Genomic DNA, 17,377 nt, shown 5'->3' on the forward strand with positions numbered 1-17,377 from the left:
CCCAATATTTACACATCATTATTGACAGCTTTACCTGCTTCAAGTTCCAATGTTCTTCAATATCCCCAAAACACACACACACACACACACGTATATATAAATAAATATATCTAAAATATGATCGTATGGAAAAATGGACATTTTATATCTATCTATCTATTTATCTATCTATCTATCTATATATATATATATCATCATTTAACATCCGTTTTCTATGCTGGCAAGGCCAGGGGTTGCACCAGGCTCTATTGTCTGTCCTAGTTTCTATGGTAGGATACCCTTCCTAATGCCAAGCATTCCAGAGTGTATTGGGTGCATTTTATGTAGCACCAGAACCAGAACCAGTGCTTCTAGCATGATATATATATATATGTACACACACACACATATATACATATAAGTGTCTTCTACTATAGCTTCAGGCTGACCAAAACCGTGAGTGGATTTAGTAGACGGAAACTGAAGGAAGCCTGTCATATGTGTATATATATATATATATATATATATATATATATATGCTAATTTGTAGCTGATATCTAAAACTATTTTGATTTTCTTTTGTCAATAACTTTTACTTCTGATGTTACATCATTATATCTATCAATAACTGGACCAAAGTAACTGCTTGTATCAAAACGACTGAATAGCTGAGTTGTTTTGGTAAGATAATCTCTTTCAGATCAAACTGTCTGCATCAGGTAAATCTTTATCAGTTTTTGTTTTTAGTTTTTTTTTACATTAGAATCTAGGGGAGGTCATCTGAGTTACTGCTTTATTGCTTTGTTTGCTTCTCAAAAAATAAGGAGGTCAGTGAAAATTTTTCTTTTTTCTTTTTTTTAGATAAAGTTAAAACTCATCTTCATTGTCATATATGACAAAGTACATCAACTGATGCACTAGATGATGGTGTTTTTGCATTCGAAATGGTGACAGATTGACACATTATGGTAAATGCTACCATCACCAGGCAGCATTCTGAATAGTAGTTGAAGATGAGATAAGAGACCAAAGAAAACACATGACCTTTGACATATAAGGCTGTAGGTTATCTAGTGAAAACAAAAACAAATGAAAATAAATAAAAAAAGCCTTTTTGAAAGAAACAACCAACTGATATAAACTAGTTTTAAAAATGATACAAAGAAAGTAAATACAAACAGATAAGGCTCACCTACAAATATCATCTTAACCAAGATGCAACTTGTTTAGGTTCCGGAGAAAAGTGGATTACGAATAAACCATTTTACTATATTTCTGTTGGCAGACGTTACCTTTTGTTTCAATTAATTTTGAAAATAAACAAAGAACTTAGTAAAATAACTTCGTTGTTATTACACTAATGCTTGGAAGCTAATCTAATGTGAAATTTTGATGGAAAGTTTTGATTTAACCCTTTTGCATTCAGATCACTCTTTCAAATGTAATGCTTGTTTATTCACATTGTTTTGAATTAACCATGCATTTTCTCAGAGTTTTGAGACTGGTGTATGAGAGGTGTGCACCACAACATACAGGTCTGTAAAATTATAAATAAGCAAATAAAGTACAGTGCTGTGCAGTGGCAAGAGTCCTTACCTCAAACTTCGGGAGCGGGGTCGGGGTCGCGGTGACCACCGTCCTCCACCAGAGTCATCCTCAGGTGGAACAGCATTGTTTTCGTTACTTCCAAAATGTCTAGTGAGAATATGCAGTTCATCTGGAGTAGGCTGAGATGGCAGCTGGTGAAGACGCTCTTGAGAAGAGCACTGGGACTGAAATGTTAAGGAAAGAAAACCAAAATTAACAAAGGGGATTGGCAATTAAAATGATATAAGTGATTTGAAAGAGATTTGGCTGTTATTTCTAGCAGGTCAAGCGAGCCCCCACACCAAAGTGGCTTCTAATTTTTTTCTTCTTTTTTAAAATCTTTTGGTTAGGAAGAAAGATAGTGTCCATGATTTTTTACAGGTCATGTGGCACAGGTGGGTGGAAGAGGGGAAGATATTCTCAAACTAGAGACTTGAATGCTTGCAACAGAACAAACTGTGTTAAAGGTAGCAACCAGATGGTGGTGCTAACTGGGTGACCGATTAAATCTTCCACCCAAGTGGACTATGGCAGGAGGAATTGAACTCAGAGTTCAAAGAACTGCAACAAATACTACAGGATATCTGGCCAGACATTCTTACAGTTCTACCAATCCACTGCCCTAGATCAGTATTTTTTTTTTTCGTCTTCAAAAGAGATGAAGGCCAAGCTTGACTCTGGCAGGATTTGAAATGGGGAATTGTAACAAATACTGTGAGGTGTTCTACCTTGTGATTTTATGACTCTGCCAATTTGCTATCTTAGTTAGCTTGTCTTCTACCTGATTTCAGGAACATTGTGATTTTAAGCCAGGAATAAAGATAAGGAGACAGAAAAGATTAAAAAGTCATTATAATCATCATCATCATAATGCCCACTTTTCCATGCTTGCATAGCTTCGACACAGTTTATCAAGGCAGGTTTTCCACTGTAGGATGCCCTTCCTGTCATCAACCCTTACCTGTTTTGAAGCAAGGTAATATTTCCCCACAGCCAGACATGTTTTCACAGAAAATTGAAAATTTGATATTCATTTAGAACATTACAAAATGTCACACACATACATACAAATACACAAATAGATCTTTCAGTTTGCTTACCAAATTCATTCATAAGGCTTCGGTTGGCATGGGGCTTTAGTAGAAAATACTTGCCCAAAGTGCCACACAATGGAGCTGAACTTAAAACTGTGTATGTAGTTGGGAAGCAAACTTCTTAAAGTAAAGTTATAAAAATATATAAATACATAAAAATTTGAAGTAACATACCGAGACATTGGAGCTAGCAGGTGTGTTGGTTCCATAACCAGATGATGGCAGTGATGCAAAAGACCATCTACGCCCATCCATCCTGAAAAACACAGAGAGAAGGAAGAGAGGATGATAATTTTGAAAAGAGAGACAACAACCAAACTGTTTAACAAAGCAGAACTCCTTTCTGTACAGGATTAATGTGGTAATAATAATATAACATGAGGGTGGAAAGTCACAGGCTTTAATAGTGGATCATAATGTATGTTTCTGCACTCCACATCAGCTTTAAGTTGCTGGGTTCATATTCATATTGCATCAACAGCTGTCTGTGGATGCTTCATCAGGGCAAGAACTTGATCATACTTCATCCAATAAAGCATCTGCAGATAGATGTTGTTGAATAATATTCAAATGCACAGTAATTATTAAGAGTAATCTTGCATAATACTAGATGAATATGAACCCAGTAACTTAAAGCTGATGTAGGGTGCAGAAACATACATTGTGATTCACTTTGTCAGGCATGGTAACTATTCTGTCAGTTTGCTGCTTTAATAATAATAATAATAATAATAATAATAATAATAATAATAATAATGAGGCAGCAAGCTGGCAGAAATGCTTAGCAGTATTTTATCTGTCTTTATGTTCTGAGTTCAAATTCCACCGAGGCTGACTTTGCCTTTCATCCTTTTGGGGTTGATAAATTAAGTATACTGGGGTCGATCTAATCGACTGGCTCCTTCCCCCAAAATTTCAGGGCTTGTGCCTAGAGCAGAAAAGAATAATAATAATAACAATAATCTTTTCTACCATAGGTATAAGGCCTGGATTTTGTGGGGAGAGAAACAGTCAATCTCATCGACCCCAGTACTCAATTTATCGACCCCAAAAGGATGAGAGGCAAAGTTAACCTTGGTAGGATTTGAACTCAGAACATAAAGACAAATGAAATACTACTAAGCATTTTATCCGGGCTTGCTAACAATTCTACTACCTCACTGCCTTAATAATAATAATTATGGTTTCAAATTTTGGCACAAGGCCAGCATGCTCAGGGAAGGGGTAAATTGATTATATCAGCCCCAGTACTCAACTGGTACTTATTTTATTGACCCCTCAAAGATGAATGGCAAAGTTAACCTCAGTAGAATTAATAATGATGATGACGATTTCTTTTATCAATGATAATAATAATAATACAAAGCATGTTGTCAAGTAACATCATCCCACCAGTACCTCAAGCCCATAATATGGACCCAGCAATACAAGATCTAAAACAGAAGTCACAAAAGGAGCAACCGTTATAAGGACTGTTTGTTGTATGGGCACAAAACCCGACAACTTTTTGAAGGGGAAGGAAGGATTAGTTGATTACATTGACATTAACTCAGAACTTAAGCAATTTTAAGATAGTGCAAAACAGAAAAAAAAAAAAAAAATTGAAAAACAAGAATTATTTTTACATTTATTCTCAATCATTGCAATTCAAATTAGCAGACAGGTTAATTTGAAAGGGTTAATAAATTAGCTAGTTGCAGTTTGTTTCCTTTTTCAATATTTCCTAGTAAACAATCCTTTGGGTGTGAAAAGACATATTAACATGTGTGTATGTCAGTGTGTTTGTGTGTGTGCTTATATATTTAAATATATACAGGTGCACATACAAATATACACACACATATGTATACATACACATGCACCACACCAGAATATATGCTTGTGTGTATATAGATTGAACACTGGCTGTCATATATATATATATATATATATATATATATATATATATATATATATATATATATACATACATATATCTATACACACACACTCACATGTCTATGCACACATGTAGACACTACGTTTGCACATATGTACACACAATACATGGGTTTGTGTGTGTGTGTGTGTGCACGCGCGCGTGCTTGCAAATGCGTAGAGCAAAAAAACAAAAATGTACTTTCAAGTCACCAAGCTGCGTCTATTCTAAGCTTTCAGTTGTCAGCAGTGTTTTATTAGCTATTTGATCAGCCAGCACAATGAAACCCAGCAAGACTGGTTATTAAAAATGAATCGATAAATATGTATGCAGCGCATGGAAAATGACAGTGACAGCTAAGAAGAAGAAAGTGGGAGGTTGGACAGAGCAGAATAGGAAACACGTTGAGAAGAGGATGGCAAACATGAGAGTAAAATGGTGGAAAGGAGTGAAGCCCATTGCCCGTTCAGCATGAAGAAATAAGTGGGGGAAGTTAGCGAAGATAAAATAACAATATGAACTGTTGCATGTTTAATGACCGAAGAGAAAACAACAGAAATATATAGTTCCAGTTTATAAAGAAGTATAGAACAGTTATATAGACACTAAAACTACATATAACAAAAGTGAAAGAGAGAGAGAGAGAGAATGATTATAGAAATGCTATAACTATAAACAGGTAAGGTGGAGGTGACCATTGTAGATATAGAGGTTACAGAAGCAATATGTACTATAAGTGGTATATACTCATTGCACCGATAAAGATGCAGTGATTAAAGGCATACTGAGTATCAGGGCACAGTGAGTATAGAGGTGTGGTGAGTAGAAGCATAGGGAGTATAGAGGCACAGTAAATATGGAGGCATGGTGAATATAGAGGAACAGCGAGTAGAGGGATAATGAGTATAGAAGCGTAGTGTAGAAACAGTGAGTATAGACGCTGATTGAGTATAAATTTTCAGCGAGTAGAAGCATAGTGAGTATGGAGGCACAGTGAATAGAGGCAGAAGGCGTATAGAGGCATAGGGAGTATAGAGACATAGTTGAGAAGTACAGAGTGTATGAAAGCACTTTAAGTATAGAGGTGTAGCATGTGCGGTAGGCAGCAAGCACAGAAGCACAGAGAATACAGATGTGCAATGAATGCAGAGGGTCAGTGAGTATAGAGGTACTGTGACTACAATGGTGCAGTCAGTAAATGCACGGGGTCTGTGCATATAAAGTACAGTAGAGTTAACCACAGCCTTAGGTGTTCAAATCAAGTCAGAGCCTAGTTTAAAGAAAATCAATAATTTATTTGCAGCCAAGTGAACGACTTGGCTAGTGAACAACAATTAACTAATAGACAGATGCATGAACAGAACAAATAAATCTATCTGCATTCATGCTAATATGACAGCTATTTATAAGGTAGGTTATTTGGCAAGGTGGTACTGTTTTAGATGTCACATTTCATGGAATTTTGCAGAAGATCTCACTACTTATCTATGCCAAAGCCACCAAGTTATGCAACAGAAAGCTTACAAATCTCTTGTGAGAGAAGGGCAGCAAGAGAGAGAGAGAGTGAGTGAAAGAGAGTGAGAGAGAGTGAGTGAAAGAGAGAGAGAGAGAGAGTAGATAAAGGGTAGGTTTGTATGCTGTTTAACATTGTAGAGTAGGTGAAATGCTGCAAGATGAAGGTTTCACACACATTCCACACAACCAAACAAGGTGTAAATCTTCACTGGCACACCAAAGAATGCGCATATTGTAGTGTGTGTGCCGATAGAAAGATAGATAGATAGACAGACTCCAGTCAGGTGGCAACAGCGATGCATGATCACATTATGATTATTCCTTGAGTGGGGGTCAAAAGTTATGTTACACATTTGCAATCATCCACTACAACTCTGAGTAGCATGCATTTTAAAATTTCACTTAGGCATAGCAATACTGAAATCCTGGTGTTAGAACTCAATATGCCATGCTTCAGAATAAAGCAATGAGTACAGAGCATAATATGAAATTTTTAAAAATAACAAAGAAACAGTAATTGCATAATCAACTTAATTCCTGTTCTGTTGTTGTTTCTTTAATTTCACACACACATTTTTAGGATATATACTTTTAGGATGTTGATAGTTATGGCTGGTCAGAGAGTGACCCTTGGTTTTGGACTTATAAAGCGCTTAGTCGTAGAGGCAACTCAGACTCACCAATTTGAGTCTGATGAGTCACCTATATGGCTTTATAGGTGTGAAACCAATGGTCACTCTCTGACCGGCCATAAAAATACATTACTGCTTTAATGAACTACAGACGATCTCTCTCTCTCTCTCTCTCTCTCTCTCTCATATATATATATATATATATATAGTCATACACACATCTCCAGAGAACTTCACTAACAATGTACTAGTGCTGCTTTTTCTAACACACCACAGCATTATTTATGTTTTCACTTCTACTTAGTAATACTTTTCACAGCTGAGAGGAATGGCAGAGTCTGGGATCTTGCCAATTATTTGGAGTTCATATTCTACATTGGGTGTTTGTTGACTGTGTCTAATACTCACCACATGGAGCAATAAAATAAATACAAGGGGGCGTTTCAGTTGATTGCTTCCTTTTCTACAAAATTAACACTAGTGTGTGCATGCGTGTGTGTGAATGCCTATATATTGAAAAAAGGCAGTACAGAGGAGTCATTCAGCCAAAGGCCATTGTACTAGAAAGAGGTGATGTCACATCAATTGGCCAACTACCACAGTGATAGACTGTAAGTTCAGTTAGGATTACTGTGAAAAAAGGCTGAAACACAAAGGAACTGTAGGAGATTGTGTGTGTGTGTGTGCATACCTTTGGGTAATCATAAACAATGATAATGATGCTGATGCTGTGTAGTTGTACATAAATCAGCAAACAGGTAAGGTTTGTGAAAAAAAAAAACATCCTGAAACATGACTAAAGAACTAAAATATAACCAGCTATTTGTTAACTTGAATCTGTTCTTCCAGCTGATTAAGCACACAGAGATAGATATTACATACAGAGCTCTAAAACACAAACTGAAACTAAAATAACAAATATTAAAATGGAGGTACAAAGGCACGTCAGGCGTTTGTGCTTGAAATATATGAAGGTTACTTGATTTTTTTTTTCACATTGTTAGAAGCTCACTGTTTTCATTATTTGTTATTTTACTTCTGTAACACAATGCCTCAAGCAAATTACAAAGCTCTTTTCACAATCAGAACCATACAACTACCACTGCTAACAACACACCACAACTACTGCCACTGCTCTCAGTACTTCTGCCATAACATTCAGTAATCACCAGCTTTAGTACTCAGAGTACCAAGCTAGATACTAATTCTTACTGTAAATGTCTTGAGGAAGCCAGTTAAGTATGCAGGCGTTGGTCAAGTGAAATGCTAACCACCAGCAACAACTTAACAGAAGATATATGATATTTCAAATGAAACCAGTTGCAGTCGATATTTGATTCCAACAATATTGAAAGACATTCAGGAATTTAAACTAATTAATGACTAACAATGATTTTTTAACAAAATTTCATCTAATTGCTATGGTTTCATTTCAATAAATTAATTTACAAGCTAATTACTTCTATTTACTGAAATATCTTTGTCTTACTTCTATAATTTTTTTGCTGACTGTTGATGTCTGAAACACAACAGTTCCACAGTGGACCCAACATTGTAAGTGTATAGCACTTAAAATGTAGACACAAATGAGGAATGACACTAGACATTTCTCCTTTTGCTTCAGACAAACTTCTCTTTAGAGACTATGTGTGTTAAAAATACTGCTCACACTGAATGACACCAGTAAACCATCAGACACTAGTTTCAACTTTTTAGTGACAGATTTATTGGTCATTTAGAGATAAGTCATAACTTTTGTTCCTATATGGAAATGAACAAACAAAACACTAGCTGATTTGTGCAGAAGCTTACCCTGGCTACATTTACAACAATGTATGCATTTGAAACAGTATTATATTACAATAACGATGTCTATAACATTTATAAAATATAGACGAATGCTGTTTTTCCTTTTGTGCAAGAGTAAGTTCTTCTTGGAAATTGTGTGTATTAGAAAGATAGTTCTATCTGATATCTGAATGGTGTTAGTGGACCATCAAACACAGGTGTTTTGACTTAACTTCATCTCCTTGGTATTGGCTGCCCTCAAACCAGAGATTTAACCAGAATGCTCAAAACAGAGTGAACTCTGCTAAAGGTACCCAAGGTAGCAAGTGGTGGTGTTAAAACCAGGTGACAAAAGTGTACTACCCATGTCGACTGTAGCAGGATTTGAACTAGAACAAATACCACAAGGCCTCTGGGTTGACACTCTTACACTTCTGTAAATGCACATCCCTGAATTGGTACTTTTCTTAATCTAGTACAAAGGATGAAAGGTGAATTTGACCTTGGTAGCATTTGAACTTAAAGCGCAATGTGTCAGAAGAGATAGTGTGAGGCATTCTAACCAATGGTCTAAAAATTCTGTCAATTTACTGCCTCCCAGATGAAGAGAAATCAGATTCTAGTAGAATTTGTTGTCCTATTCTCTTTTAATTTTGAAATGTTCAAATAACTCTGAATGGATTTGGAAGAATTTAATTTACTGTACCAAAATACAGATAACAATACTGTTTTCTATGTTTTTATATAAAAATACAAACCACCACACCTATACAAAATTACTAGATGTACCTACAGTTACTTGTAGCTGTGCAACTGCTAATTATATGAAGCATGTGAGCAAGATAAAAGCTACAAGAAGACCACAGAACAAATAAATAACAAGCCATAGTTTTGTTAGCATTCATCCTTCTTGCTCTCTTCACCCACCAACTCTGACATTTCTTAAGTGTAGACAAAAACTCCAAACACAACCAGACATTACTTTGATGGCATGGAAGAGTTAAATGACCATGTCAGACATTACTTGATTCCAGCATAATTATGGAGGAGACAATAAAAGATTTTCTAACAATATTCCTGTCACACCTGAATGGCCTGTAATGTTATCATTATCCAAGCTAGATGTTATATACAGTTCTTTTACATTTGACATTTTGCAGAAATGTCACAAAATCGAACAGAAGAAGCAAAATTATTTTGATGACAATGAACTATGTTAAATGAGTAAAATGGCAAATATGATTAATTTATCTATAGCTTTGGACATCTGATGAAATAAAGCTGTAAGTGAAAGAGTAAGATCTGCTTGTTAGTTTAATGAAGTGAAATATCATTCAACCTTCCAAAGCTAACATTTGTCAGATGGCCTCACACAAACCCGTTTTCTTCTAGAGATATAGGTAAATGCTTACATATGTATATATACATACATATAAATACCTCTCTCACTATGTATGGATAGGAAAACAAGAATTTTAGTGAAAAAACATTGTTGCATTTGGGTATTGTTCTCTTTTGCACACTGCATCTTATTGCTCTAATACCCAGTTTTTCTTTCAGCTCATTTGTGTATGCTAACATTAATATCTGATGAAGAAGCATGTTCTCATTCCTTTCCAGCCTACATATATCCTTCATATTTAATGCCCACTGCAATCATGCAACATCATACAAATCTACCTTTGACTCAGCAGGAATAGCTCATCTTGCCAACAGAGATAATAACTTCCAGAACTTCTTCCATCTTGTTTTTTTTCCTTCTCAAGCTACTATACTTTCAGACCACTCTCCTTCACTACTAATTGAGTCACCTAGGTAATATAACAGAAGCTATCAAATATTCCCACAGAGCATTTTGAGTATTTGAAATAATTCATTTTACAGGCGCTCTTACTGATAGCTAGTTCTGTGTATCTGCTCCATAAAAAAAGCACTCTTTCCTTCTCAGTTTTGCTGTGATCTCACTGTATCTCTTGTACATTCAAAGTTTACCCTTTTTCTGTGTATCTAGGAAGGCATCCTACCAGATAGCAGTAGAGTCCTGTTTTCTTTCCTCTTGGCTAACACTTTTGTTGTTGCTAGAATAACTTTCAGGCCCCGTCAATTTCTAAGCTTTCCATCCTTGTTTGGAACTTCTTTTCTAAATATTCATCAAATTCAGCTATGAGGACCAAGACATTGGCATACTGATGTTTCAGTGAACAACTGGTCTTTAAACACTTCTGTTATATATGACTTGAGAACTATAACAAACAGATGAGGATTGAGAAATGGTCCCCCAATGAACACCTACCAACACAGTAAATTTTTTGTTGAATTTATTGCCAACTCTTTCTTTGTTGAAAACAATGCTGTATATAGCTTTGCACAACTCTCACAAACCATTTGTCTAAACCTAGTTTTGTTAACAACAACTACAAAGCATGGTACTGTATGAAAGATCTCCAAGCTGACAAATGCTAGATATAGTGGCTTGCTTTTAGTCAAGAACTCCTGCAGTTATTTCTTTAGGAAGAAGGTACCACTGTTACCCATCAAATCTCAAAAGCATTTCATCTTAATTAATTCTCTTCTTAACCAGGTGTCCTGTAACTATCCCTGTTACTTTCATAACTTGCCCAATCAATTTGATACCTTAGAAGTTCTATCTTTCTAGAGCATCTTAGCCTTTGTAGCAGCTGACAATAATGTTGCTACACCACTCACAGGGTGTGATATTTCAGTCTACTGTCCAAGTGACCATCAAGTGATTAACACATGTCCTACTTTTCTGGATATTTTCAGCAGGTCATCAACTATTCCTGATAGTCCAACCGCCTTCCCTACCTTCATTTTCTTAACCCTCTGATTATTATATTTCTGCTGGAATACACTATCCTCGTTTCAATTAATGAAGAATTTAGAGGAATAACATTGCCATTATTAAGTAGCTGTTTGGAACATGAAATAACATGAAATTTTGATGGAAGGTTTCAATGAAGCTATTTAAAAGAAGAAACTTGCATCATAGAACTAGGTGGGAGTCTCAAGTGAGTTGGTACCAAATGGATTAGCAGCACTTTTCGACTATATAATTGTCAACTTAATAAGCTACTCCTTCTGTTGAATTTTCCTCAATTAGTCCTTTCCATTCCCAGCGTTCTCTGCATCCAGTAACTTCAAGTACTAACATTTCCATGTTTCTTTCTTCTCAGCGTCAGTGGAGATAAGTGTACTTCCGTAATTCCACAAATAATTTTTACCACCAACAACTAGCTTTGAAATCTTGAATGCTTCACTGCAAAACACAGACAAACCTCTTACCTTCACTGTCTCTCACATACAACTACCTGATATTATTTCCTTCCCCACACTTCCAATCTTTCCAGGTCTGTCTCACATACTACCTGGCTCTATCTACAATACCACTTGATCACCTTGTTACCTTCTATCTGTCCATTGATCTTGTCTGTCGTTTGCAGCAAGTTATCTCATAGCTTTCTTCTTCCTCCTCTTCTGTCTCAACATATAATTCTCTTTCTTTATCTCCTCTCTGCCTTCTAGAACTTCTCTGAACTTATGTTTAGCAGAAGGATCTTTCAGCTGCCATACCTTCCTTATATAGAATTTATTTATAAGATAAGTTGACTGAAGCTAACAGAAATATATCTAGACCATTACAATAACAACCAATATTTTAATCTATGCTCATATATTGTTTATTGTCCTCTACTTTAACTAGATAGCAGCTTCTTCACTTCCAATATTCAAGAAATTAATACGAATTCTACAGATTAGAGATTTGAAGAGAATTAAAAATTGAACACATTAATTCTTAAAAACAAGAACAAAACAATGCATCAACCAGACTTTAAAAAAAAGAGAATTAATACTTCAGAAATCCCATATCAGTGAACCTAATTAAGCTTTTTTGTCCATCACCACCACTGTCATTTTAACTGATAACAGTTGACTATTAATTATAACCTGCTTCTCACACACACACACACACACACACACACACACACACACACACACACACACACAGAGTGTTTCCAATTGAATTCATTGAGATTATGTGTCACAACCAATCTAATTGGAAGGTTTGCGAGATGGAGCTGAAGCTGCTCTACTGTGAAATCTCAATAGCTGACATCTTTTCTAATTCTGTATTTAATGGGTGCAGAAGCGACTGTCACCTTCCACACGCAAGTTCAATGGTCAAGATATTACTACAGTGCAATAGATAGTTTGACAACAGACAACTAACCAGTCACAATGATTACTGGACACACAGACAACAGAGAAACAAGCAAGGTGTTTTTTTTTTCTTTTTTTTTTTAAAGGTGAATAAATAAGATAATCATTCTTACTTCTTGATATTTTGGAATGGAAACTGGTTGTGAAGGTTGGGTGATGCTTGGCGTGGACTGTCCATAGGACTTCCTGGAAAACAAAAGAAATACAAGACTGATGTTATATTAGCATTAGTAAAGGACATTGAAGTTAAAAACAGCAGCTGGAGCAACAAAAGATGCCTTCATTGTTGTTATTAATAATTGTCAATCTAGTTTGCTTTGGGATAATAGTTCATCTTCAGCAAGGTTTTCTCTTTATTATAAAACAAACAACAAGCAAACAAAAATCCTTCTATGTGGCTTGCTTAGAATCCAAGGGTTCATGGGCTCTGTCATGTCTTCTACTCACAAGTAAGATTCAAGAAGGAAGCAAATGAAATATCAGTCTTGATCAAATTAGGTTTGGACAAAACAATGGGAGAAAGCAAATTCGTTTCTCAGAACATAATGAGCTGAATAGAGACATCAAAGTCAGATTTTACAATATTTGCATTACATTGTGTACAAACACACAAACATATAAGGTGGCTTGTTGGCAGAGCTGTGAGAACATCATACAGATTAGTTGTAGTGAATGTTCTGGTTTTCTATACTCCGAGTTCAAATCATGCCAAAATCAACTTTGTCTTTTATCCTTTTGAGGTTGATAAATAAAAGTACCAGTCCTGACCTGCAATCAATTCTTTTTCTCACTCTCTTTCACTCTGTCTTTCTGACTTTCTCTCCTTTGGAAGAAATCAGCTGTGGTTAGACCTGAAGAAGGATAGACTCTGCCAGGTTTAAAAGATGCCCAAGACAAAGTAAGAATGCATGTGTGCGCACATGCATACATGTACACACATGATGAACTCCTTACAGTTTCTGTCTACCAAATCCACTAACAAAGCGCCACATAGGAATGAAACCAAATCCACTTGGATGGGAAGCAAACTTCATAATTATGCAGCCATGTCAGTGTCTAGCATGCATGCATTTACATATGTGATTAAATAAATGTAAATACATATTTCTATAATGCTACAAGCTATTAATGTCAGGGATTGAAATCCTAAAACAGTAGTAAAACAAGGGCATCCAGTAGATTTTCATATCAGAAAAGTGTAATTAATATGATAGATTGCCAAAGCCATGAGGCAAGAATATTTATAAGTGCTTGGTGTAGCATTTGAAGAGATCAAGTTAAACAGTGGAAGTTCAACTATCTGAAAATATATTTCTAAACATCTATCATTGGAAGATCAAGTATACATAAACAACAATGGATTAGGGTGTCATGTTGAGGAGCTTACAACATTGAAGGATGTTAAAAAAGACAATACAACTGATATCAGGAAGGCAGTTTCACAAATTTAGATTTGAATATTATTCCTAAGATCAATATGAAATGTGACACTATCCACAGTTATTTCTAATAACCTCAAAATTATAATTATTGAAAATGGTATGGTTGTATGGATATGAAGTGTGTTTTGAAATGATGGGGTTTCAATTATTTTTCTTACTGCCTAACATCTCAGACAAGTGTTTTCTAATGTAGCTTTGGGCTGATCAATGCTGTGTGAGTAGCATTGGTATGTGGAAACAGTATGAAAGCCTGCTGTGTGTTTATATTTGTGTGTACCAGTGTAAATATTTACATTGTGTCTTTGCATGAAATCATTTGAGCAAATGTGTGACATTATGTCGGTATTCTCTGTTAACAACTCAGCCTATAGCTCAATGCATTCTAGGATGAATGAAATAAGAAGTTCCCAACATAAAATACAAGTAAAGTATAGCAACAAGAAGGCATCCTGCTGTAAAATAAAGTCTTACTAAAAAGTTTTCATCCAACCCATGCTACCATGGGAAAAACAAGATGTAAAATAAACCAATGAAATACACTCCAAGTATCCCAAAATATATGTATTGTAGTTATTGAAAATATAATAATGTAGTTATTAAAGAATGCATATATTGTAGTTATTGAACTCACTGAATATATACTTTGAAAAAGAAGAGAAAACATACTTTCACACATATATTCAAACAAACAATATATACAAATGTATATATGGAGACTGCAATATTGTGAATACTTTCCTATTTATTCTTCACTTTTATTGAACATAGCTTTCAGTTGTGAGTGAATACATACATATTGCCTATCTATCCAAATAAGTGTGTGTGTGAGCATATGTGAGAGTTTATATTGCAAATACATCATTACATTTCTAAGAAATATAATGGAAGTTCAGTATAATAGAACTTCTCTATCCAGTAATGTTTGTGACGATAACAATTGCTGTTTCTCATACACTATGTTGGATGAGAATAACTACTGTTATTCTGTATTCAGGTTTATTTTTCTGACTATTACAACTAATTCATTTGAAAAGCTATTTTGATAATCTAAATACACACACACACACAACCAAGATATCACACTTGACTACCTAAACCTTCACCTGTGTTACAAACAGATTTTAGAAATGCAATGACAATTAATTTCCACTCAAAAGATTCCGTCTTTACACGAGAAACATTATTTAACATTTATTCAGTTGTACCACCATGCTTGTATGGGTTGGGTGGAGAGGTATTTAAAGAAAGACTTTTATGGTAGGATACTTTTCCTGTCACCAACTTTCACATATTTTTCAAGTAAAGGGATGCCTTTATTCCATGGGTCTTTGAAAATGCACAGCAGCTGATCATTATGTCAATAAAGAATGTATACATCGTATCACTGTCTCATTTACATAATGACAAGCAAAGCCATGGAATGATAACATTTGTGTACACAAGAACACACACACACGAATATATGATGGGATTCCATAAAGTTTCTGTCCACCAATTCCATTCCCAAGGCATTAATTGGCCTGGAGCCATGGCAGAAGATACTAAATTAAGGTCTGCACAATGAGACTGTGCCTAAAACTACAAGGTTGCAAACCACACAGCCATGCCTGAACCTACAATCTAAAAATTGATTATGAAAATAATTATTTCCTCTCCTCTCCCACCATCACTGATACGCACAGTGAGTTAAACAGTGAAAGTTTAAAGCTGTTAATGCATCATCAATATGCAAAGGAATGTGTTGACAGGTGGTGAGTAATAGCTTAGAAAATGTGGTTGTCTGAGGAAAGGTTCTAAGATACTTGACTAATAAGAGGTCTGCTGATTGGTGACCAACTTCATTAATCTCAGGAATTAATAATGGGAAAACAGTCATTCAGAAAAACAAAAAAACAAAAACACAAAACCCTTTCTGTAATTCAGGAATGCTCAATTTATTGGAGTGAATCGCTTGACTAATGAGTATAGAGGTGGAGTGAAATATCTGCGGTTTAATAAAGCAAAATTAAGGAGAATATGAGATAAATGACAAATGAGTGTGCATGAGTGTGTGTGTGCGTAGTGCTCATATGTTTGTGTATATGGATGTGTGTGTGTGTGTGTGTGAGTATAAGAAAGCAGACGCTTGTGTAGGGCCAACTGATAGATGTTAGCTTTGGAAGGTTGAATGATACTTTACACACACACACATCTAAATATATATGTTTTACTTGCTTCAGTCATTAGACTGTGACCATGCTGCCCTACTTTTCTCTCTCTATTATATATATATATATATATATATATATATATATATATATATATATTGGCCTGCCAGCCCAGGGAGTGGAGTGGGATCATTTGGAAGCTAAAAACAACATGATGTGAATTGTAACTAGCAGTGCATAACAACATTCAATAGTTTGGTTAATACAGTGAGATATATATATGTATGTATTCTTCTATTCTTTTGTTTCAGTCATTTGACTGTGGCCATGCTGGAGCACTACCTTTAGTCGAACAGATCGACCCCAAGATTTATTCTTTGTAAGCCTACTACTTATTCTATCGGTCACTTTTGCCGAACTGCTCAGTTATGGGGACGTAAACACAAGCAATGTTGTGGGGCACAAACACATATAGTAGAAAATGCTTGCCCAAGGTGCCATGCAATGGAACTGAACCCGGAACCATGTGGTTGGGGAGCAAGCTTCTTACCATACAGCCATGACTGCACCTACATGTATAATATAATTCCATTAACATAAGGACAATATATTTAATTACTCATTCTCCCAACCTTTGTTTATTTCGTTTCTGTCTCCTTACTGACCTACACAGTCAGGTGCATTTGAAGACATAACTCTCAGTACTCCAAATATGCATAAACTCATCCTATCCTTCCCACTCCTTTGTTTCCTCAATACTACCACCTAGATCTCACATTTGATTGACCTTTGCATATTAAATTACCACAGACTTGTACACACACACACACAATTACCTGATATACACTGGCCTACCTCTCCACAGATCAACAACTTCCAAACACATTTCTCAGTCCCAACAAAACCCGATGAATCTAGACGGAGCTCTGTTGTTCTCTAGATGAAACATCTTGTATGTTTTAAGTAAAGTTTAATGAAATAACACCCTGCCCTTTAACACGTTGAGTACCTTTTTTTCACTGGCTGACATTTTAGC

The 17,377-nt window shown here is 35.5% G+C and overlaps 1 protein-coding gene across 27 annotated transcripts in view; it reads right to left on the reverse strand.

Moving 5' to 3' along the window:
- The window catches only part of LOC106880501 (microtubule-associated serine/threonine-protein kinase 3), a 256,534-nt gene that overhangs the window by 36,037 nt on the left and 203,120 nt on the right, over positions 1-17,377 (reverse strand). For all 27 annotated transcript variants that reach the window (XM_089357477.1, XM_089357468.1, XM_089357472.1 and 24 more), the window contains 3 exons: positions 12,866-12,938; positions 2,835-2,916; positions 1,576-1,751 (listed from right to left, as the gene is read on the reverse strand). In XM_089357477.1, the coding sequence (XP_089213603.1) occupies positions 1,576-1,751; positions 2,835-2,916; positions 12,866-12,938 (331 nt within the window). The remainder of the gene's footprint in view (positions 1-1,575; positions 1,752-2,834; positions 2,917-12,865; positions 12,939-17,377) is intronic.

This window comes from Octopus bimaculoides, chromosome 9, assembly GCF_046866305.1.
Source record: "Octopus bimaculoides isolate indiv1 chromosome 9, ASM4686630v1, whole genome shotgun sequence".
In the NCBI taxonomy this organism is placed as follows: domain Eukaryota; kingdom Metazoa; phylum Mollusca; class Cephalopoda; order Octopoda; family Octopodidae; genus Octopus; species Octopus bimaculoides.